The sequence below is a fragment of the Aspergillus udagawae genome (genome assembly GCF_001078395.1).
Source record: "Aspergillus udagawae IFM 46973 DNA, scaffold_2, whole genome shotgun sequence".
NCBI lineage: Eukaryota > Fungi > Ascomycota > Eurotiomycetes > Eurotiales > Aspergillaceae > Aspergillus > Aspergillus udagawae.
Window position 1 is genome coordinate 4,279,628 of NW_025091265.1, and position 23,378 is coordinate 4,303,005.

The window sequence follows — 23,378 nt, forward strand, 5'->3', positions numbered from 1 at the left end:
TGTCCCTCTACCTGATGTACATCACACCACTCATACTTTGTATATATTCGCTGTGTCTGGCCTTCTGATGAAACATGGTACGGACATAGGACGCAGTGCGGGGCTCCCTCATGGTACGGCGTCATCGATCCACATTTTCCAGATCCGTGGAACCACATGTTTGAACAATCCTAGGCTACTGATATTATTTCGGTAGCTCTGTAATAAATAAGTTCCACGCCCCCCCGTCTGTTCCTCTCCTGCTACTTCGACGGGCGGAAGGACTGCTACTAAGCCTATTCATTATTTGGTACTTTGAGGCTTTAGGTCATAAATTGTAGGCTGGGGCGAATGTTACAATAGTCTACGCTGAAGCCGTAATGGCATTCCTCTCTGCATTATAGCACGTAACATCCCTCGCCAACAGCTATGGCCGCCACACAACCCACAGCTGATGCTCTTGCGGACAATTTAGCAGTTCCTGCACGGGTAAAGTTGTGGAAAAAGAGCCTAGATTCAGTTGCTACACTGTCGGGTGAGAGCATCTGAGCTCCCCAGCTTCACATCTCTGATGTGGACGGTCTGACTATGATGCTGAGAGATCTGAATATTCAGGATATGGCCGCCTAGATCTGAACTTGACCGAACAGAACCTTGCTAGATTGTTTGCCCGCGTCCAGACTACTGACTACCCGTCAACTGGCGGCGAACCTAGAGGGAGAGTACAGTCTCCAGCTCCGGCCCCCAAGGAAGAGGGTGTAGCTCCCCTCCATCTCAATATCGTCATTCATGTCATAGGGTCTCGAGGGGATATTCAACCATTTCTTGTGATTGGGAAGTCTTTGACAGCATGCGGCCATCGCGTGCGACTAGCAACCCACCTGGCCTTTAGGGACATGGTCGAGGAGAGCGGACTGGAGTTCTTCAACATTGGAGGTAATCCTCAAGAATTGATGATGTTTATGGTGAAAAATGCAGGGCTGTTGCCTGGATTCAAGACCATCCGAAGCGGAGCCATCCAACAACATCGACGCGACATGGGTGACATTATCAGCGGCTGCTGGCGTTCATGCGTTGAGACTGGAGATGGAACTCAGGGGCATGAGGCCCCGAGCGATTCTGCGACTGATGGAGCTGATTATCTCACGGCACCCTTTGTGGCTGATGCCATTGTGGCCAATCCACCAAGTCTTGCTCATATCCATTGTGCAGAGAAGCTGGGTATACCACTTACTATAATGTTTACGTCAGTTTTCATGAAAGCACCATTTGGTAACACCCGATGGGATGCTAAATCTACTGTATTCTGGACAGGATGCCGTGGTCGCCAACACAAGCGTTCCCCCACCCGCTTGCCAGTATCCGACGATATAGCACCAAGCCAACCGTTGCGAATTTTATATCCTATGCTGTTGTAGATCTGCTCATTTGGCAGGGCCTAGGAGATATAATCAACCGATTTCGCAGGAAAACACTAGGCCTAGATATCTTGGATACTCCACAAGCTCTGACTCTTGTTCACCGTCTACATGTTCCGCATGCCTATCTGTGGTAAGGCATTTGCAACCCATAAATGAAGCCGAAACTAAGAAGAATATTCAGGTCTCCTGCTCTACTCCCAAAACCAAGGGATTGGTCCAGCGATATTGATGTCTGCGGGTTTACCTTTCTGTCCTCAGCAAGCAACTATACACCCCCAGAGGATCTGCTTGCATTTCTACGCGCGGGCTCACCGCCAGTATACGTAGGATTTGGGTCCATTGTTGTGGAAGATCCGCAAAAATTGAGCCTTATTGTTTTTGAAGCTATCCAAAAGACGGGTCAGCGCGCCATTATTTCCAAGGGCTGGGGAGGACTGGGAGCGAGTGAAGTGGATGTCCCCGAGAATATATTCTTACTCGACAGCTGTCCTCACGACTGGTTATTCAAGCATGTGTCCTGCGTTGTTCACCACGGGGGCGCTGGGACTACGGCTGCTGGCTTGAAACTGGGATGTCCGACTGTTATTGTACCATTTTTTGGCGACCAGCCATTCTGGGGATCCATAGTTGCTCGGCGTGGAGTTGGTCCATCTCCAATCCCCTACAGAGAGCTGACGGCGGACAGGCTTGCAGACGCCATCCTCGTGGCTCTAGAACCATCTTCACGCCAAAAAGCCCACGAGATTAGTGAGGTTATACAGCAAGAGTCAGGAACAAATGCAGCAGTCTCTAGTTTTCACGACCACTTACAGGATGCGCAAATAAGGTGCGCTTTGTGCCCATCTCGAGCAGCGGTGTGGTGGCTGAAGGACAGTGAGGTTCCCTTGAGCGCCTTTGCAATGACTGTATTAGCAGAGGCTGGGCTCATGAAAGTACGGCATGTTGAGCTGTAGGTGAAAACAGCTGCCCCTACCTCTTCACCGTTGAATTTACTAAATTGTATAGATACCGCTCTGAAGAATATGACACTGCTAGAGACCCTGGAACCCCACTCAGTGCACTAGCGCAGGTGGTACTAGGCAGTATAGCCAAATTCATGACGGATGTCGGCGATATCTCTTTGGAGATCCTTGCCGTGATTTCGGGCCAACGCTGTCGCAAACATTCTGGCAGAAGAAGCCCCAATATCGAAGCCGAGGCAATCGCATGGGAGATCTCAGCATCTTCTGGGGATCCCAGTGCCACACTAGCTCACACCCCATCTCGAGTTACAGCTGCCTATGATTCAGGGAAAAAGCGGTCTGACAGGCGCGTTAGAATGCGAGAGGAGAAGCGGTATCCGTCGAAATTTACACAATGGGTTCCCAGAGCAGCAGCTCGTACAGAGCGTCTGGCTCAGGAAGTGTTGGATTTTATTGTCATCCCCCCGATGGAGATCTCTCTTACATTGTCTAGAGGTTTCCATAATGTGCCACTGGTTTTTCATGATAATACCGTGAGGGATATTCCGAGGGTGACTGGAATGCGAAGTGGACTAAAAGCAGCAGGAAAGGTATGACTTATCAGCAATTCTTCCGTTTAACCCCTTTTGTAACCGTTTCAGCTCTCAACAACGCTGATCATCATGCAGGAGCTTACATTTGGTGTCTATGACGGTGTCAGCGGATTGGTTACCCTTCCTCGCCGGGGCCTGAAAGACTCGGGAGCAAAAGGCTTCATTCACGGAGTTGGCAATGGAGTTGGAGGGTTTCTATCGAAACCAGTGGCAGGTTCGTGCATAGTTCCTCTGGTCCTACCTACGTGGACGTCACTAGCGCTGGAAGCAGATATATGGCATGCTAAGACTTGCATAGGACTTTTCGGGATAGCAGCATATCCATTGGCTGGTCTGCATAAGCACCTCAAACGGAGCCTAGCTAAGGGAAAACAAGGCCACATCAAATGTGCGCGAATTGCTCAAGGGGTGAGTGAATATCAGAGCTCCTCACTTGAAGAGCGGGAAGATGTTATCAGAAGATGGCGAGCTTTAAATCATTCTAGACGGGATGGAAATACATGTTGAGAGATATGTCTTTTCATCCGAGAGTGAGAAGCTTCGAGAAAAATTCTAACATTTAATGGGTGCTTCATTAGTGGTTATTGCTAAAAGGCATTCCTACATCATAATCAGGCAGATTCCAGTCTTTCTGAAAATAGTGTATTACTGAGTTATAGAGCACTATTTGTCTACTAGTTATTTGCCTTTCCTCAGTGATATGTACGGCCCCATTACTTTAGGTGACTGTTTATACCAGTAAGGGTTTAGGGCTCAAAAGATACCAAATACTACCATCCTCAGATATTTTGGAATGTTTGGCGGTAAAAAAACAAGGAATGTACTAGACAGTCTAGACGAAGCGGCTGTCCAGAGAGTTACTCGCACCCACTCCTGGCCACTTTTCATGCTTGTTTGCCACATTAAGCTTTGGCAGTGGAATGCCTACTAATGCTTATTAGTGCTCTGCCAGCCCTTGACAAGTTCAGGGCATGAATCTTATTTGTTTGCCCCTTCTGTGAGGAACAAAAACATCCTTCGTCTCCCAACACAGCATTATGGCTGCACCGCCCTCCCATCTCTTCCACTGGCCAGGTGGCATTCCGCCCGAGATCCAAGTTGACGGCAACGACAACACCCGCGAACAGGTCGACGAGGAGGCCCAAGGTTGGTTACTCTGCTGTGAAGGTAAGGAATCCTGGTCCAAGCTTTGCGGATTATAAATAGAAAAGCGATGATAAATTACCTTTCATATTGATCATTTCAGGAACAATGGGTCCCCCTAGCGATTAGCAACATCCATGACGAGGATGGAGACTACGAGGTTCGCCAACGACGAGCGCTAGAGGATACATGGGCGAAAGCGAGCCAAGATTTTCCGTGACGCATGCTTTTTCCTCCTTGCTAATTGACTTGCAAATAAAGTAAAACAACAAAAGGGCTACAGTGATATCATCAGCGAGCCCCATTAAGGAACGCACTGGACTGCCCTTAAGAGATCCGGGATAACTCACACCTTTACTACGACTCTCCCACTTTAATGTGCCTAGCACAGCTGGGCCCGTCCTATCGATTTAACCAGTCAAAATGGATCAAGCTATACATTCTGTCCTGCCGGCTGGACGGTGAATTGGGGCACTGCCACCGCTACGGGTCTGATCACGGCGGCATTGATCCGAACCCTGCGACGTTTCCCGACCCGTCCACAGTGCAGATCACCGACGTGCTGCCAAGGGCCATCCTTGAATGGCCAATTTTGATGCCATGACTGTGACCCGACGAGGCACGGTCCTCTTCATAAGATGGCTATGTCCTTGGTCTCTGGTTACGGCGGGTAATCTGGATACTGAACACATCAGCATCGTCGAGTTCAAGCATAACGGCCAAGTCCGGGAATCCGTCCGTGTGGACGGGCTTGCAATATATGGCCTGTGTATTTGGAGTACTGTACCGGTGGCAGGGCCCTTTCGAATGTGAAATGCGACGAGGTTGGTGGAGGGGGTGAGAAGAACTCCGAGTATGTGCTGTAAGAAAGAAATAGAAACAATATGATATACATGAGATGGCTAACCTAACAGTAGTCTGGATATGATCCAATCTGTGATCGACATCCTGGAAGGAGCCAACGCCCGTGGCCAGTTTCTCTTCGGGTTTAAAAGCGCCCGGGACGGGTAGACAGAGGACATTGAAATTTACGCACCGGGATACCTGGAGATGAAAGCCATAGGAAAAGAGGCAGACTATGATCAAGCACGGTTGATTGAACCTGGAGATGCATATGATATTCGGACACATATACATCAGGGATAGGTTAGCTGAACCCAAGTTTGACTTGTCTTTACGTATAGAGGACCAGAAGTCGTCTCCCCCAGCCAGTGGGCGCCTGTTTGCATTATAAATGAGTGTGCAGGGTTTCCTCCCTCAGTGCTGGGACACCTGTCCATTCCTAAGAAATCCTCTTTGATCCCGGCATGATGACTCTCAACTGCAAGGGACTTGGCACACCTGTCCTGACTGCCAGGGTTATCCAACGATTAGCAAAGAACGCATATCATGAAAGTAGTAGCTCTAGATCCTCATATTATCACAAGCCACCGGCCGCCATATTTTCTCGCTGAATCCGAAGCACAGGTCTCGCAACAGTCCTCTGTGCGCAGCAGAACATTTCTCTCAGGCACTTCATTACAATCACCCATGATACCAGCAAGGACCAGCCAGCGAGCCCATCTATTTCCTTTGACCAAGCAAATGCAAATATCACTCTCAGGGGATTGAATCCACCTAAACCCTCTGGCTGTGACCATCCCATCGTGCAGTGTTGTCATAGAGGGATGCTGGCTCTGGTGAGGACAGGATTCTGTCAATACACACGCCCACAAAGCACGGTGGAGCTCCCTCAATGATGCATGCAAGAAGATAGTCTCTCTTTTTGTGGCTGACTGGGGAATTCCAATGTTCGTATCTTCGAAACAAACCTCAAAACGTGTGGTCTGCCAAAATTCCCTCTCCCTACTACTGTAATATTCCTTTGGTCTTGATACCGATGTTGCACACCTTGGTATATATGAGCCACGACTTTCTAAAACAACAGGGTCTGGTGGTGTATGGCCACCCATCCATAGTTCATCCAGAATCCGAAATTTTTGCTCGTTTGTGACACTGTTGGTTGGAACCCCGCGCTTAGCATACAGAAGTTGACAATCAATTTCCGCAGGATCGTTATCGTTGAAATTGCTGAGAAATATGCTCCATCCCCAGCCGCTGACAAGACTCATTCGTCTCCTATTTGACCTAGGCTGATCTGTGAACTCATGGGGGATTAAGAGTCTTGCGGCTATGTTAAACCAGTCAGCTTCAGTGATAAGTAAGTACTGCTTGCCATCCCACTTCGAGAGCCGTTCATAAATCCCGTCTCTTACGATAGAATATAAACCATAAGAACAAAATGCCAGCGGCATATCAGAACAGTCTTGAATATTGACAATCTTGCTGCATGTCAATAAAATCGTTGCGACCATCTTGATGAATTGGACAGGACCATGGATGTGCGATGTATCAGCAGTTAAAGGCGAGAGATGCTTCGTATCGAGCCGTGCAGAGTTGGCTGTAGAATCAGACTCGGAATATATGAGGTCTTCAAGCAGACTCTCGACCGGTTGAGTCTTCAGTACATCAGCATATGCGTCGACCGTGGCTTTGTTCCATTGGACGCCCTCAAAGAAGATCTCTGCCGCGTCTGTCAATCGCCATGATTCAACACTATCGCGGGTCTGGATTAACGGCGTTGAGACGCCTTTTCCCCTTAAGTCAACACGATATAGGACGGGAGACACGACCCTGCAGAATGCCAAAGTAATGTGCGCTAATTGCACACTCGAAGGAGCCATAGCATCATCCTTGGCTCTGAAGCGATCGACCAGTTTTGTGCCGTAGCCCTTGAGCCGACATCGTTCCTCGGCAATGATACGAGCATGGATGTTATGCGACAATTCGGTCGATAGAATAATTTCCATCTTACTATCAAGGAGATATACCGGATCCGTCGGATCGATATGATCACACCACTTGATGGTGACTTGGGGGCTTGAAGAGTGCCCGAAAAGGATGTCGCCATCTGGGCTGCCGGTCAACAATACAGTAAGACCCAAGATATAATGCCCCCATACTACCAGTGGGACCAATCCAGCTTGGTTGGGAACAGCCATAATTCGATCCTCTGGGAAGGCTTGAACTAAGCATAAATAATCCATCGCAGCAAGAAGCAAATTTGGACTGATTACTCTCCATTGCAGCTCGTCAACCCTGGTCTTGTTCGCCATGGATGTACAAGTTTCGGGAATTTGGGCCTCCACCAGACCGATATAGAGGTCCCATGGAAAGTTGCTCGTCTGCGATGCACATACACGAAGAAACTCATAAACCCCTTCGTAATTTGCATCTGAATTTGAGTCGGGCACACCTAGGCGATATCGTTCATTTAGGCAGGCAACTAAATTCGAGGACAGGGTCATCCGCTCATGCATAAATCCAAGAAGTGACAGTTGAATAATTGTTGATAGATAATGCGACTCCTTCAGCGCTCGAAGCACTGTAGGTCCAGGGCCAGAAGACAGCCCTATCACACTGGATGGGTATATCTCTTCGAATCCTGGTGTATTCACAGCGCTTTTAAAGTGTCTCTCCATTTTTGTATCTATTTTTGCTCTCCCAAAAACAGTTGCAAGGTCTTCTTCGAGAATGAAGTCGGATCCCGTCCTTTTGAGCTCCCTGATTTGCTGAATTATGGGGCGAGTGACAACAGAGAGAGCCTCGCGGACAGGAAGAAGCTTGGTGAGCTCAACAGATAGCTGGAAGGAAGTTGGTAGAGCCATGGAAACTTGCTCAACTAGTCATTATATGCACCTTTGTTACGTGTGCGGGAACCTCTTGATAGTAAAACGAAAAATGGATGGACATGCGGGGTAGTTATAGTCTCCTACTTTGGTTCCCTGAATCATTGAAAGCATCTCATTGGCGTTTGTAAGTTACATACTATGAGAGGCGCGTCGCAGAAGAAATCTGGTTGGTGCTTGCCAGGCTGTCGCTCAAACAAGAAAACGATTAGGCAGCTATCCGGAACAGCTTACCTTTGGCCATGAACCTCAGAGTCCAGTTCTGGTGCTGGAGTCCATTCTTGTGGCCCGACATATCTGTTTCGCGGTCATATGGCCACGGCCCCACGTGCCTGTACCACGTCTGGGTATCCAAAGTACGGCCGGAAGTAGAAAAGATGAAGGCTGTCACATCTGGAGCGATATTCGGAACGCGTTCAGTGCCTGATTGGACTAACAGCAATGGTGAGACAGGGACACAGATCTTCCGCACTGGTGTGGACGTGGTCCACCTTGCATGCCTCAGTGCCACGGCGTCGCTGGTCAGTATAAACCTGGCGTTCGTGGACGTGATGATACTACGCACTCGTCCCTCTGGTTGACCAATATCAGTGGGTACGAATACCGCCCCAGACATCAGGCAGGCTATCATTCCCTCGACGGCTATTTGGTTTTCTCTCGCAGAAGAAAAACCATATCCCCAGATTCGACTCCCTCTCGTAAGGAAAATCGGCGCTCATGCAGCGTCCCTTCTGGCTGCAATCAACAAAGCAAGAGACGGAAAGTCTGTTAATGACGCCAGTTGGGCTCGGTTGAGATCCTTAATATATACTTAATATTAGGAGATAACTGCTGAATTTTTCTTTGTTTTAATATTAATAAATATATAAATATTAACTTCTTTATTTAGAATTTATTTAGTATAGTTCTATAAAGTGGTGTGCTTACTATAGTAATAAAGAAGTAAAATATATATCTGTACACTATTTACTAAATACTCTCTTAATCTCTCCAATAAATATTTTTTTTTTTAAATAAGTATCCCCCCTATAACTCTCTATATATAGAATATATGCTTTCCTTTTATTTTTTTTATAGTTAGATAATGCTATACATATACTAAACATAAGTAGAAAATAAATAGCTATAAATTTTATTAATGGTTAGAGCTTGAATTGTGCACAGTTGTGTTAAAGAAAGTGGGCCTGTCTTTCTGGACTTAGTTCTTGGCCAAGACAGTCGGTCTGAGATCCATACTTTGATTTGTTCAGGTAATGAATACAGAGTGCTCCATCACATACTACAGTTCCATCATTGGACACTGTGGCCAGATACCGTACCGAAATTGATAAAACTCTGTAAGGGCCGCTAAAAGGCTGGTCGCATAATAAACCTTATTTTCTAAGCTTCCTTATTAGCTAGCTGTTTACCGCGTCGTTCCCGCATATCTGACAGTAATACTACATGCTTCTGATTACTTTGACATAAACGAAGTTGTACCAACAGTTCTAGTCGCTTGGGTTATATCCTACTGCGGCTCCGTTCCAACCCTAGAAAGAATCGACCAAGGATAACAGTCACATCATGTCCTGCCAGCCAGCTATTGCTACTGTGTCCCTCGGGCAGAGCGGGCGTTACACTATCCATCAGAAGCTATCTGCATGTGCCAACAATGGGTTCAAAGCGATTGAGCTGTTCTATGACGACCTAGAAGCGCTGGCGAGCTCCCTTTCAAGATCAACTCGGCCAACTCGTGACGACCTTCTGAATGCTGCTCGCCAGATCCGTGCTCTTTGCGATGTGCTCCAAATCCGCATTCTCAACTTGCAGCCACTTCGGTTCTATGAGGGATTGATCGATAGGCGCGAGCGCGACCGTATCGCCTACGGGGTCATCCCTACCTGGATGGATATCCTCGACATCCTCGGAAGTGATACTATCTTGATTGCCTCAAATTTTCTCCAACCAGATCTAAGTACTGGCAAGAGCCCATTATCCGGGGATTTCAATGTCATAGCTGATGACCTGCGCTTGTTGGCGACCCTCGGAGCCGCTCGATCCCCGCCCATCAAATTTGCTTATGAGGCCCTCGCTTGGGGCACTTACATCAGTACCTGGGAGGCATCCTGGGATATTGTGCAACGAGTCAAAATGCCGAACTTTGGTCTGGCTATTGACACTTTCAATATTGCTGGCGCAGTGTACGCGGATCCGGGTGCCGTGGGCGGCCGAAACGGTCCTGATGCCGATGCCAATTTGCGCCAATCCCTGGATCGCTTAGCAAACACGGTGGACGTCGAGAAGATTCTCATCGTGCAAATGGCAGATGGAGAGCGGTTGGCTGAAGCTCTCGAACCCGGTCACCCGTTCCATATCCCGGGACAACCGTCTCGGATGAGTTGGTCTCGCAACGCTCGATTGTTCCTCTGTGAAGAGGACCGTGGCGGTTATCTCCCAGTTTTAGAGATTCTCCAAACGGTCGTCAAGATGGGTTGGACTGGCTGGTTGTCTTACGAAATATTCTCGCGGACCCTAGCTGGTCCTAATCCTAAGACCCCCGAAATGCATGCGGCTCGCGCGTCCCGGTCGTGGTCAAATGTTACTGCTTTCCTGGGTCAAAGTGGAAATAAAGACTTGGAGTAGGTGGTAAACACGAGACAGGCAGACCGAAACTGCTGAACTGGGCTTTGCCTAGCAGATATTCGTCAAACAAGTCCATACTACCTACGATGAGGGTCCTTCTAACTAACGAAGCTACAAGCCAACCAGTGAAATTTCTCATAATAATAATGATCCACTGGGGCAGTGGTAGCTAATAGGCTGCTACTGCCCTACACATTTAAAGGCAGTCACTCTAAATATCAAAAAGGCTGTACCTCCCTCATAGCTTAGAACACCAACGCACTTCTAGATGAGTTCTGACTTATAACTGGTACACTAATCCTCTCATTTCCATATTAGACTTTGAATTGGTGTACCATTGGCCTGTGACCAAGCCCCTAGACTCAGGCCTCTGACCACAAACACCAGCTCCCAGACACTCTCCCCTCAGCTCCAGACATGTTTCACTCCGAGTAAGAGCAACTTCATCGCTCGGAAATGGAAATTCGAAAGCGCAGCCAGAGGGAATGATACATTGGTATACCTGATTGGTGAAGAGGGTTTCCCATAGATCACTATGAGCCTCTCCAATTCAAAAACCGTCGTCCTACTCAGATCAAGGAGGCGTTAAGTCCAACAACCGTTGATGATTATGAAACAGAAGACGCGCAGATAAATGCTCATGCCAACAATGACGGCCGACAAGGCGGATGATTACAATGAACACGAAAATGCGAGCGAGAAGATGAAGCCTGCAGGCAAGTTGCTTGACTCCTGAGTCATCGGTGGGATCAAGATATGGATCGAAAATGGCGCGGATGGTAACAGGCCCTACGATTAATCGAGCAGTACCACGCAGATACCAATGATCGTGCGCGTAGAGCCTAGAACCAGTTGAGCGTAATCTATTTCGGAGACTGCTCATCTGCGATGGAGTACTTCAACAGTCTGCCGGATCAAGGCCGACCTCAAGGAGAGCTAGCCTGGGTAATTATACTGCAATAGGGGGCATGAGGAAAGGCAGATGGAAGAATATTTTGGATGTTATGACCTCTTGTTGCGTCTTGTTTGTATTCAGTCCTGGACGACTAAAGGCGGCTGAATGGCGTGCTCCCCTTTTCGAAACAGGTCTAGATCACGGGTAATTCCTAGAACATTTCCTTGACCATCCAGTGCAGCAGCACGAACAGATGATGTTGTGAGATTGACTGGTACTGGAATTCGGGTCTCGAATCCTTCCTTAGGAACAGATACAAGAGGAGTATAGTTGCGAATGTCGGCGTTAGCTGCTAGCAGCGCCCAAGTGACAACTTCCGTGGCCCCATTCCAGCTGACAAAAATACCTGTTCCTCTCTGAACGCCATCCGGAGCCGTTTTAGGACGGCCCTTCCAATTGCGCTTCAAGACTCGGTAGCTCAAAACGTCTTCGGCGCCAAATCTCGATTCTGGCCCGAAATGTGCATCGCAAAGCAGATCTCCATTCATGGAGAATTCAGACCAGCCAGCATTGACTCCATATCCCAGTAGTACATTGTTATTGTCAAGTACCTGCATGGAGCCGCGGGATTCGCTGCCGATTCTGTGAGGACTGTGGTATTCCTGTAGCACCTTTGCCGTCATTGCCTGGACGTCAAGGTCGATGACCATTCCCTTTGAACGGTAGTACGCTCCTCCTGCAGATACCCCGTTGTTGAATAGGGTGAGGGTGGAATGCTCTTTCAGAAATCTTGCATGATGCTGCATGCTAATGCTGGTAGCTGCTCCATTCGAGAGGTCTCTAAACATGTTCCGTTTTCCTCCAAGCGTCCAGATGAATTCTCCGCTGCTGCCATCGATATAGCCAACGGTGCTGGTATGGCGTGATGAAACAAGATAGTTGCCGGCAGTGTCTTTATGAACACTGTTGATGTGGAATGGGTCCCATGGTGCCTCACGACTGCCTTCGGTTCCACGGGGAAACTCGACCAGTACATCGGTAATATTCCAGTGATCGGACCAGCGCCACTCAAAAAGCAGTGCGCCTGTCTCCAAATCAATCTCCTGAAATCCAACATCCCGAATCCATCCGTCCCGTGGTCCGTTCACTGGACTCAGATCATAAGGGGCGAACATTGACGTTGTAAGTACTGCGGTTCTCTGCGGGGTGATCTGGAATTCCGTGCCATCGGCCCCCCAGCCATTTTGCGGCCTGATCACGAATGCTTCCTCGTACTCGGAATCCAACTAAGTGATTTTCGATTAAGTCCATACATACTGACAGCGGAAACACGAGCGAGGAGACCCTACCATATAGCACGTCACGTGTGTGCCAGGTCCAGGCCAGGCGCAGAAAGTCAGATAGGGCTCGCCATCCAGCATCTGTACATCCAGACCCCAATTTCGGCCATAAGGACTGGTCCATACGAGATTCCCGCGTTCATCGAGAATCATCGGGCCGGCGGAGCTGACTTCAGACCCTAACAAACTGAGAAACGTGTACTGGCCGCTGTCGCATTCGTCGGAATGTCGCTGAATGTTCAGAATGGGTCCTATGGCGTCAGAAGAGTAATAGAACTGCTGAGGCCACTTTCCATGGCCGGCATGCTCATACGAAATAGATCTGAAGTAGGGGCCAAGGTCTCCGACAACGTCGGGTATGTGGAAGCCAATACTCAGAAGGTAAATTGAGACCCTTGACTGTAACATCGTTTCCCTGTAGATATTTTGAAGGACTCAAGAATATGGCTGTCGACGCCGCACTGTATCGCACGCGGATAGCTTTCCTTAAGGGATGAGGCCGCACGCAAAAAAATTTACACGACTTTGGAGCATCAAAAAATCCAGCCATACATTGCGCAGCGAGGGTCACAATGATGGGATGTGACAGCTGAAATCTACCTGCATAAGGGGCAAACCTTATCACTCGCTGGCGGGGTGGAATTCTATAATGAAACTTTCTGGTTTTACTGTCAGCGCTGTTTCTTATCAATTTGGTACATGTATTCTGGCCGTCACGGATAGGAAACTTTGGTAAGACAAGGTACCTAGGTGGCTGGCGTAGGACAAGCATGGGCTCCCAGATGTACGCCAATGTCCTGATTTTCGAGAGTAATATAGGGGTCATACCCCTTGATGCTACATTTAATCTATTCCTGGCTATCTGCTTCGTTCCTTAGCGAGTTCCTTTGCGTCCAAAAGCGACCCACTTGAAAGGAAGGACAGAGTGCCCAAAATACTTTGCAAAAGCGACAATAAAGTGCTCCAAGAGCAGCAAGAAGCATCGCCCAGGTTACTCTCGTTCTCTACGAATTCTATAGATTGGCGTTGCTGTCAATTCCTCTTCCAATTCAGTCATGACTCTTTCCTCACACCCTCAGATACAGAGATTTGAGGCTGGCGCCGATCCCCACCAGGCCTGGCAAACGGTCGACCAGGATGGCGTGGCAATCATCTCAGGGGTCGTGCCCCTAGCTCTGATTGAGCGCTTCAAACAGGAGATAGAGCCGCGGGTCGAAACCTGGGAGAATGCCGCCCTCAATGGCTGGAAACACTCCCCTCATACAAAATTTGTGAATGGCCTGGTCTCGTCCAGTCATACGTATCGGCACGACATCTTGAACAATCCAGTAATGCACCAGATGTGTGAAGCTGCTTTTCAGCAAACAGGTGACTACTGGTTGGTTAGCGCGGTGCTGCGGCTCACGCAGCCGGGACACCCAGCCCAGGAATGGCACCGTGACGCCAACGGGTGGCCGCTGGTGAAGAACCAGCGGCCCGGAGCGCCTCTCCTGACTCTCACCATCATCATTCCCACCACGGGCTTTACTGAGGCCAACGGGGCCACACGCGTGTTTCTCGGGAGCCACCACTGGCCCGCGGTCGACGTACCCGCGGATGCGCAACCTGCAGTGGCCGAAATGCAGGCTGGGGACATGTTGGTGATGCGCCAGGGAGTCGTCCACAGCGGAGGAATGCACACCTTCGAGGCACCCGAGACTCGCGGAATGCTGCTCTTGAGCGTGGCCACTTGCCAACTCAGCCAATACGAAAGCGCGCTGGGGCTGCCGCGTTCGCTGGTTGAGAGCTTGACGCCTCTCGTGCAGAAGTTGGTCGGCTGGCGAACCGTGTTTCCGCTGGGCCATCCGATGGGTTTGAATACCTTCCGGTCGGGCTTGGTGGAAGGAAAGCTGGGGCTCAAAGCCAACCAACCGCTACAGGATGACACAGAAACGTAGACGGGAGCAGGGCCAACGGGTTGGACGCATTTCTCTTTATCGGTGGGATTCTCCTTTGCTTCTGTTCTCCAAAACAACCAGTAGTTGGCTCAACTTGATGACTGGCATTGATAAGCGAGCTGTCTACAATGTACATGGACCAGTGACGGCGCATATGGTGGATATCTGGATGCCTTGCGGTTATAAATAACCTGCCAAACCTCCCATAAGTAGATGAGCCTTTCACCGCTCGCGTATAGTGTCCATCCCCATTAGCCTGTCTTGAAGTTTGCCGCTTTTCCTCCCTACATAGAAACTACAGCGGGATCTTGGAATCTTCACAGATATTTACAAGTATGTTGCGGTCAAAGCCAAGTCAACCGATATTCCTCTTTACGCATCCGCGAACCGCATCCAACCTCGTCATGCAGATGCTCCGGAAACACCCAGAAATCGAAACAATCGAATACCCCTTTGTCGACACCTACTATTTTGGACAGGAAGCATTGACGCTGCGCCGCAATGATTGTCTGCAGGCCGTAAAGCAGCGAGTACAGGCCGACCCTGCTCTTGCCCAAACCTTTCAGGAGGCCTTTGGTCAACTGGAGCAGTCGATCCAGAGCGTACAAGCTAAGGTAGACCTCCTTGTCCTGCTTTTCCACATTGGCTACCATCTGATAGAAGGATATGGAGGACAGGGTAAAACACCCTTCATCAAGGAACATGCATTCACGTTCATGAAACCAGAAACAATTTCACGGAGTCTGGCACATCCTCATTCATACAGGAATACACCTCAGATCACAGCACAGCCACCTAAGGGACGGAACGAAAGAGCTATGGAGATCGGCGAAGAAGACGCTAATCCTACGATGTTACCAACACAGTTCCTGCGCAGCGTGACGGCCGTATTCCTCATCCGTCATCCTGCTTTAGTTTTCGAGTCAATTCTACGGGTCAGTGGGCCGACGATGGGAGCTCGCGTCGACGACCAGGAATTTCCCGTCGAAGCCAGCATGCGCTGGCTGCGAGTGCTGTATGACTGGTACACCGCGTCCGCTGGCGGCGGTGTGCAACCCATCGTGCTCAATGCAGATGAGATCATGGCTCATCCGGTGGTAGTGCAGCACCTCTGCCAGCAGCTGCAGCTTGATCCGGCGGGGGTTCGCTTCCAGTGGGATCCGTTGCCGCCGGCGGTCATCGAGAGTCAGAGTGCGTACCAGCAGCACTTTTTCTCAACAATCCAGTCATCCTGCGGTGTGCGGTTGGATAAGCATTCTGCCGCTCAGGGGCAGATCCTGGATCTAGATGCCTTAACTGCGACGTGGCAGGAAGTGTACGGAATGCAGACCGCCGCCACTCTGCGGTCACTTGTGGATGCGGCAATGCCGGACTATGAGTACTTGTGTGGGTACGAGCTGAGAGCTAGTGACCTTAGCAGTCAGAAGGCATAGAAGGGCGCTGAGGAAATAGCGATAAGAAGAGGTGCTGTAATGGTGATAATTCCGCGCCCTCCTTTCTCCATTCTGTGTACTGTTAAAGGCACGCGTTTGTCATGACAGACAAGGTATTTTTGCAACCCCATTTACCAGGATGTAACTTTCAGCATTACCTGAATTTGTAATGGAGTATAACTGGTGTAACAGAGCAACCGTAGATCTTGGTTCATGGAGGTAGCGCAAACTAATGATTTTAGCGTGCATTGACCTTCGGGGCGGGCCAGATCTGGGTATCCGGAAAGGGATCTTCCTCGATTAGATGGCAAAAGATCCATTCGTTCAGGGCGCTATCGCAGATGTGGCGCTATTTCGCTCCACCAGCCAGGCCTATGCGAAGCACCAGTGGGACTGCTGGCCCTGGTCGCATTTCTGCGCGTGCGGGGATTCCAGAGGCCCGATGATCCCTCCAATTCTCCACATTTGTCTATGCGTTGGGCGTGGAGAAAGTGGACATCTTTCACACGCTGCAGGGGCATCCGGAGCGGCTGCCCTCGTTCGATTTGGGAATGACGGGGATGGCCACCTCGGTTGTTTCAACCTTCGCCTTTGCCAGCTTGGCCGAAGGGCCTGAGACTGCCGTACGCCTTGTCGATGTAGGTGGCGGCAAGGGCCATACTACGCAAGAAATCCAGACCGCCTGTTCCCGGCTGAAGGGCAATGCTGTCGTCCTGCAGGATCTTCCTGCCGTCCTCGGAAACAAGGACGACGAGCAGCCCCGCTTCCAGCCGTATGATTTTCCTTTGTGTGAAGAACAACCAGTGCACCGTCGGTGATTGGATATCACTCGACCCATTAATACTAGCACTGGGCGAGATTTGCTGATGGAGTTCCTCCGGTCGCCGCTGCTAATCTCTACAATCAATCATCCCCGACTGGCTGGACGCCAGCTGCCGCCGGATTCTGCGAAATGTGGCGCCGGCCAACGCAGGGGTTCGATTCTCGTCTGCTAATCGGAGACCTAGTTATGAGCCAGCTAGCATCAGCTCATCCACATAAAGCTCCGCATGATGTGGATATGACGAGTTACTGGCGGAAGAAATATTCCGGATTGTCCACATTGGGGGGATGGACGACAACCTTGGGCAACAGCATCATTTGAGGCCGGATTGATCAGCTAAATGGGGAGTGCGCAATTGAATCTATCTATGCCCGGGATAGAGATTGAACCACATAGATCCTAAAGAGAGGCGCTGTTTCCGGCTCTCTCGCAAACAATTTCCACCGCAACTAGAGCTTTCCTGACACGATCGAGCAGTTTCTCAGTGTCATCCACACCGACACTGATGCGCACTATGTGCCGTGGGACCCCATTTGCCTCGGCCAAGTCCAGCTCCCTGAAGTGGGCCAGCTGCGCGTATGGCACCGCGAGCGTGAAATTGGCCCCGATGCTCGTGCCCTTGCAGACGTCGAGAGCGTCATAGAACGCCACGGCACTCTGCGGATCGTGGAAGATAATACTCAGCACGTAGCCATACCCACCATTACGGCGACGGTATCTCTCGTAAAGATGCCGAGTGGGCACCAGCGGAGGATAGTGGACTTTTGCTACCGACGGATGCTGTGAAAGAAGCACTGCGACAGCCAACGCACTGCGGCTACAATAGCGAACGCGCTCCACGAAATCAGTGCAGTTCGCGGCAAGCACACTTACATCGCCGGGGAAAAGGGTGTCTTCCCACGTTGCGGTGAGACGGGCATGGATCGCGTCGTAGAACCGAGACTGTGGATTGATGATGACGCTTCCCCCCATGACATTTGAGGCGCCACTGAAGATCTTTGTGAGGCTAGTCATGGCGATGTCGACGTACGGCAGCACGTCGACATTAACAAATGTGCCAAGGGTCTCGTCGCATGCCACCACAAACTTGTATTCATCCGCAAGGCGTCGGATACGATGAAGGTCTGGTGACGCGAGCTGAGGGTTGCTGGGCAGCTCGCAGAACAGCGCTTGAATGCGTTCCCCCTCGGCCAGTCTCCTTTCCAAATCGTCCAGATCTGCCTCAGTCCCTTTACCATAGAGTATCACTCGGCCCCATCCACTGCGCTCAACGCATTTGACTGTCTCGGCATATGGCCATCTGACAGTTGGCCCTGTCAGCGGTACAAAGATTCAAAAGGACCGCGTTTACCACTCACCCATAGATCACCACCTGTGACGTCTTCTCCGATGAGCTCACGGGGACAAGCGACCTCGCGACCGCATAGATCCCGCATAGCCCTTTCTGGTAGAGAAATATATCTTTTGAACTGATGGGTGCTTGATTCGGAGCATCCGATGCCGCAGACGCTGCTAGCAGGGTCTTTATCTTAGCCACCTCTGCTGCCGTAGTGACGGGGGACGGTAGTGACGGCAACTCTTCGCCCCACGCCTTGTGCAAGGGGAGTTTGGCTTTTGTGCAGAACAAGCGGTCGACGCACTGCGACTCCAGGTATGGGAACCATCCAAGGGCGAACTCCGCATGCCGACTTGGGATCCCGTCGCCCGTCTCGCGCCAGAAACCCATCGCGTCGGGAGCCAGGTCGGCATGGTACAGCACCGCGTAGAACGTTGCCCAGCGAGACGCTTTATTTGCGTCGTCACCGCAAATGTCACCAGCAGGAACACAGAAGCGTATGTACGGGGACACAAAATGGCTCGTATTCTTTTCCGTCAAGCTCGCGATCAACCGCTGCGCCCCGAGCATTGAGGGTAAGATCATACACGCTGTGCTACCATCATGCATCCTTAACCGCTCGAGGACGGTCTCGCTCAGTTGCTGTATTATAATGTTGACAAACAGACTTTATGCTTCCTAGTCAGGCTTGCGCTCTGTAGTTTCCCTGCTGTATAGAGGCACGTACCGCGGATAACCAGCCTTCATCTGCGAGACCACCCATGGCTCTCGCCGGGACCAACTGACGATGGAATGCCATGTTGGAAGGGAACAGCTTACAGCCTGAATCGAGTCATCATAGTCAGTATTATCTCTATCAACTTGACGTGGAAGATGGTAGACAGCGAACATGAGCTTGCTGGGGGGGTTGAGACACCCCAATTGGGAGTGCGTGCGGCGAAGAAGGCCTCATTGTTCTGTATGGGGACTGTGTCAGGCTATCTCAAGTATGGCCCCGCAGTGTCGTATGGATTTATGAACGATGTATTTCCATTTGAGATAGGGTACGACAGCTGCCATCCGTGTTCAGCCGCGTTTGCAAGAAGATCTAGACATGGGCCTGCACTGGAGTAAGGTAAACGGATATCACCACTAACCAGATCCTGCGCCCCCAGCGGATTTCTTCATAGGTCGCATCTCCCACTGCACTGTCCCATCCCATCACTTCTTGTAGTTAGAAACCTTGCAGATTACGGAGTGGTTACACAGCAAATGGATCGTGTCCTAGGAACTGTGCCTCTAGCTTCAACCAATCCAGGTTTGCTATGGTACACGCAGATGATACTACCCAATTTTCGAAACGCTGGTTAATGGTCTGATCGAAGTGAATTGCGCTATTATCTGGGTGAGACCTTGTTCATACCTCGGTCAAGGTACCGATCTGCTTCTAACATGGCGCGCTACTGCCACGATTTCTGCCAGCTTGGATAGACAATCCCACAGCACTCGCCAATTAGAAAGCTATGGGTAGATAATTTGTGATGTATCCTGCAGGTCTTCAGCTTTGACGGATGCCGCCTAGGCGTATTGAAAACTCGGTGAGGAATTATGGACAGCATGCCTTCCCTGCCGTTCCCCGGATACGAAGGACTGCATATGGAAAAGTACCTCAGGAGTAGAATAGTGGATCCATGTTCGTACTACTCCGTACAGTACATTCATAGTGCTTGTTAGGGCCTCGATGCACTGCTGTCAGCCATTCCGCGCTAATCATATTTTGTAATGTGCAAATGCATATACACCGAATGCTTTAGAGGAATGTGAGGTCTAATTCTTCAAAACTATCTATATATCCGAGTATTTAGATATGGCAAATGCAATAATCCAGTCAAGGACAGTAGAGAATCTATATAAAATCACTGCAACCAGGGCTTCGTAGCTATGGTAGTTTCGAGTGATTTGATTAGCCAAACCAAAATTCGGTGACTCTTAGGTGGTACCTTCCTGATTGGGGTCAGAGTGGTGTGGCTGCTCTGGTTGGCCCTGGTGGTTTGGTCGGTGCAGGAGATAGCCGTGGGCAACCAGGTCCCACTTGAAGCAAGATCCCACCAGATTAAGCTGGCAGAGTCATTCCATAATGAATGAATTGATCTGCATTAAACTAAAGCCAGTTACACACTGCTGCTGGCGCATGCGGCATACCAGTCAATTGGAGCCGGCCTGGGTTGGCTGCGATCAATATAACCAAAGAACTCTAAAATCACTAGTTGCTTAATTAATCACGATCCACAGCCCCATACCCTTACAATCGTGCTCTGTAATTTATCTGCAGATACTCTACGTATTAGTCAAGTCGGGTAATGCTGAAAAATTACCACTCTCGTAAATGTGGTTACAACAATACCCATGTTGAAACACCCAGGATGGGAGAAACACTTGCACGGAAACTCATAGTCATGATCATGGCAAGCTATGGTTTGAGGCCCGAGCACCACCGCCAAACATTGTCTCTATTTGCTTCTGATCTTGCTGTACAGACTTCCCCACGATTCTCCGTCATCACTCAAGAAGAACATTGTACTAACGGACTGTCTGCCCTCCCCAACAGCAATCACATCATCGCTGTAGGGCACAGCGTCCTGGCTGTCCGTCAGCGCACGCACCGTCCCAACTGCGCTTGCCATCTTCTCTGGCGTCGAGAGAAGATCCTGGAGGATTTTGATGGGCTGAAATGCCAGCACAAACCCAGCGCAGAATCGCGACTGACGGTTCTGATACCGCGGTGTTAGCGCCAGCGCGACGAACCGCTCTCCTCGGAACATGAGCGTCCAGGCGGGCTTCTCCACATCCTGAGGAACAGTTGCTGGCCAGCTGTGCGGGTCACGGTCGCTGATGCCGCGCAGGAGATCCCAAAAACGCTGCCGGTCGTCCGCCAGCGACGCTGTCGACACGCGTGAGCTCGCAGCAGGGGGCAGAGGAGTTAAGACCACCAGCGATGTCATAGGGCCGAACTGGCGCCAGTTCTGGGCATAGTCGTCAAACGCAGCGGCAAGGCGATCTAGTGTTGCGTCCGCAATGGGTGTCCCTGCGTCGGAACCCGCGTGATCGACGAAGCAGAAGCGATGTTCATTTGCCTTGAAGCCTTTGGTCGCGTAGATACATGGAAATGATTGCGGTTCTTGGAGAAGGATTCGCGCACGAAACGCATCAAAGGCCTGTCGTTGCCATGAAGCAGAAGGGAAAGTACTGCATATCTCGCGACTTTTATGTTGTTCATTCCCGTTAGCTATGTATACAACGTCTGGTGAGATATGTGGCTCGCAGGCCAGCATACGCCGTACCTAGTCCAAAGGTGTTTGGTGAATGATGCTGTCTGAGCCTTGTTACTCTTATTAGAGATATGAAATAGAACCCAGCTAAAGATTCCAAGAGTAATAAGAGATATATGAAACCACTCTTTGCTTAACGCAATCAGTAAATCCTCAATTAGAGAATAATCCATAGTCAAATTTAATGGACTGGTAATCTGTGCAAGGTAGGGCTGTGGAAGCAGAAGTATCTCTTTTTCTTATCATTGTCCTTGGCCAGAGAGTATCTAAGAACTAAACAAGTAAACAAGGCCTGTGTAATTTATATTTATGAAGAATACCTAAGATATAGGCTTTCTATAATACTTAGTTCCATACCACCACCTGTTAGCACATGGAGGTAAGTGTAATAGTGTAGTAATTTTTAGTTTTTGCTTAGCTGACCTCTTAAAGTGGCCCCCAGCCTTCTGAATGCTAAGGTTGCTAGCTTTCAGCTTGTACCCCAGCATTGCATTCCACAACTCCACTCCGTAAACTTCCTGCCACGTCGCAGTTTAAGACGTCTCGACCCCAGCCCCTGTCCTGAAGCGGCGGAATACTCGTATAACCAATGATCTCATGTGTTCACTAAAGTTGGTAGGCTTGCTGCTTCATTCTATGGCTAATCTGGAGCGATGTGGCAGGCTGGCCTTTATTCTCCCCCCAACCGCCCCCCTCCAATATTCGTATTCCTGCAGCATCCCGCCGTACTAACAAAGACCAGAGTGCTGTCGCAAGTGGACTTGCTCACTCTCTTACCAGGTCCACTGTCGCACAATGAAAAGAGCCCCCAATACTGTTCACATGTCTGAAGGGGCAGCGAATGCACGTCATTCCCAGCGTCTCAAACCACTCTGCCGTCCGGTCGTCACCAGCCTCCACAATCATCCTCTTTCCATCCAATACCAGGGCATTTAGACAAAGCCACGGGCTGGTCATGTAGAGTGGAGGATGCTCCGGTTCTTGCGGGTTAAATGGATACGGGACTAGCTCCCAGTCTGCCAGAACCTCATGTGCTCGCAGCGCTGCTTCGGTGACTTTGTTCGGGTTGTACACAAGAAGGCCCTGGCGGAGGGGCAGAATGGTTGCATCAATGTGCATGGCATTAGGATCGTTCACGGTCAACATCTCGACACGGTATCCCGCCGGAAGATGCCGCTGGAGGTAGTCCACCCCCGCTTGGTTGGTGACATGGCTATACTGGCCCAGGATGACGGTGCCGAAGCGCATGAAATCCGCCGCGTCGAATGCCGGGCGGCTGTTGTTGATGATCCAGCCATTGGCCTTGTCTGGTCCGTCTTCGTTCAGTAAATTATTCGCAAAGGTGTCTCCTGGTCGGCGGATGATGCGAGCGCGTGGGTCCTGCAGAGCCAGCTCCTCAAGTATAGCTCCATAGGCCAGCTCGATCTCCCGCGACCGACACTCCCAGGCAAAACAAGCCTCCACAAGCGTATTGCCCACGCTGATAAGTCCATCCCGTGGCATGGCCCCCGTGTAGCCCTCTTCCGCCAACCAGTCAATACCACTTGGCGGTCTGTAGACGCGAATGCCCTCGGCCCTCAGGATGGCTGCGAAGCAGTCCAGTTCCGCCTCGGCCTTCTCAATGAGGTCCTCAGGGAAGGGTGACCGTGATCTGAACCGGTGAACATGAGCTGCAGGCATTGTCGATGCAATCATCGCCGGCGGTGCGGCTGGAAAGCATGCACGACCAGCGCGACCGACAATCACGGCCTTCAGAGGAGACCATTCATCGTCCGCATGGATGGACGGGGTGCTCGAAGGGGCGCTCATTGCGAGGGATAAAGCGACAGACTAGTAATAGGAGGGAAAAGAAAACCTA

General features: G+C 50.3%; 9 protein-coding genes across 9 annotated transcripts; 6 read left to right on the forward strand and 3 right to left on the reverse strand.

The window, feature by feature from the left end:
* Positions 1–408: 408 nt before the first annotated feature.
* Aud_003819 (glycosyltransferase) lies at positions 409–3,296 on the forward strand (the record flags this gene model as incomplete). The annotated part of the gene is made up of 7 exons (XM_043288766.1): positions 409–514; positions 595–1,225; positions 1,294–1,530; positions 1,582–2,349; positions 2,406–2,952; positions 3,031–3,200; positions 3,254–3,296. 7 exons carry the CDS (start codon positions 409–411, stop codon positions 3,294–3,296), a joined length of 2,502 nt encoding a protein of 833 aa, XP_043144701.1.
* A 696-nt stretch (positions 3,297–3,992) lies between these two features.
* Aud_003820 (uncharacterized protein) lies at positions 3,993–4,702 on the forward strand (the record flags this gene model as incomplete). The annotated part of the gene is made up of 2 exons (XM_043288767.1): positions 3,993–4,101; positions 4,485–4,702. 2 exons carry the CDS (start codon positions 3,993–3,995, stop codon positions 4,700–4,702), a joined length of 327 nt encoding a protein of 108 aa, XP_043144702.1.
* Positions 4,703–9,389: 4,687 nt separating this feature from the next.
* On the forward strand, positions 9,390–10,448 carry Aud_003821 (sugar phosphate isomerase/epimerase family protein; the record flags this gene model as incomplete). Its single annotated transcript, XM_043288768.1, has 1 exon — positions 9,390–10,448. The coding sequence occupies one exon, from the start codon at positions 9,390–9,392 to the stop codon at positions 10,446–10,448; it is 1,059 nt and encodes a 352-aa protein (XP_043144703.1).
* Positions 10,449–11,480: 1,032 nt separating this feature from the next.
* On the reverse strand, positions 11,481–13,091 carry Aud_003822 (arylsulfotransferase family protein; the record flags this gene model as incomplete). The annotated part of the gene is made up of 2 exons (XM_043288769.1): positions 11,481–12,629; positions 12,693–13,091. 2 exons carry the CDS (start codon positions 13,089–13,091, stop codon positions 11,481–11,483), a joined length of 1,548 nt encoding a protein of 515 aa, XP_043144704.1.
* A 647-nt stretch (positions 13,092–13,738) lies between these two features.
* On the forward strand, positions 13,739–14,620 carry Aud_003823 (phytanoyl-CoA dioxygenase family protein; the record flags this gene model as incomplete). The annotated part of the gene is made up of 1 exon (XM_043288770.1): positions 13,739–14,620. One exon carries the CDS (start codon positions 13,739–13,741, stop codon positions 14,618–14,620), a length of 882 nt encoding a protein of 293 aa, XP_043144705.1.
* A 404-nt stretch (positions 14,621–15,024) lies between these two features.
* On the forward strand, positions 15,025–16,053 carry Aud_003824 (uncharacterized protein; the record flags this gene model as incomplete). Its single annotated transcript, XM_043288771.1, has 1 exon — positions 15,025–16,053. The coding sequence occupies one exon, from the start codon at positions 15,025–15,027 to the stop codon at positions 16,051–16,053; it is 1,029 nt and encodes a 342-aa protein (XP_043144706.1).
* Positions 16,054–16,613: 560 nt separating this feature from the next.
* Aud_003825 (uncharacterized protein) lies at positions 16,614–17,197 on the forward strand (the record flags this gene model as incomplete). Its single annotated transcript, XM_043288772.1, has 2 exons — positions 16,614–16,825; positions 16,912–17,197. The coding sequence occupies 2 exons, from the start codon at positions 16,614–16,616 to the stop codon at positions 17,195–17,197; spliced, it is 498 nt and encodes a 165-aa protein (XP_043144707.1).
* A 78-nt stretch (positions 17,198–17,275) lies between these two features.
* Positions 17,276–19,011, reverse strand: Aud_003826 (uncharacterized protein; the record flags this gene model as incomplete). Its single annotated transcript, XM_043288773.1, has 3 exons — positions 17,276–18,176; positions 18,235–18,854; positions 18,940–19,011. The coding sequence occupies 3 exons, from the start codon at positions 19,009–19,011 to the stop codon at positions 17,276–17,278; spliced, it is 1,593 nt and encodes a 530-aa protein (XP_043144708.1).
* Positions 19,012–20,701: 1,690 nt separating this feature from the next.
* Aud_003827 (uncharacterized protein) lies at positions 20,702–23,329 on the reverse strand (the record flags this gene model as incomplete). The annotated part of the gene is made up of 2 exons (XM_043288774.1): positions 20,702–21,406; positions 22,298–23,329. The coding sequence occupies 2 exons, from the start codon at positions 23,327–23,329 to the stop codon at positions 20,702–20,704; spliced, it is 1,737 nt and encodes a 578-aa protein (XP_043144709.1).
* Between the last annotated feature and the right edge of the window lie 49 nt (positions 23,330–23,378).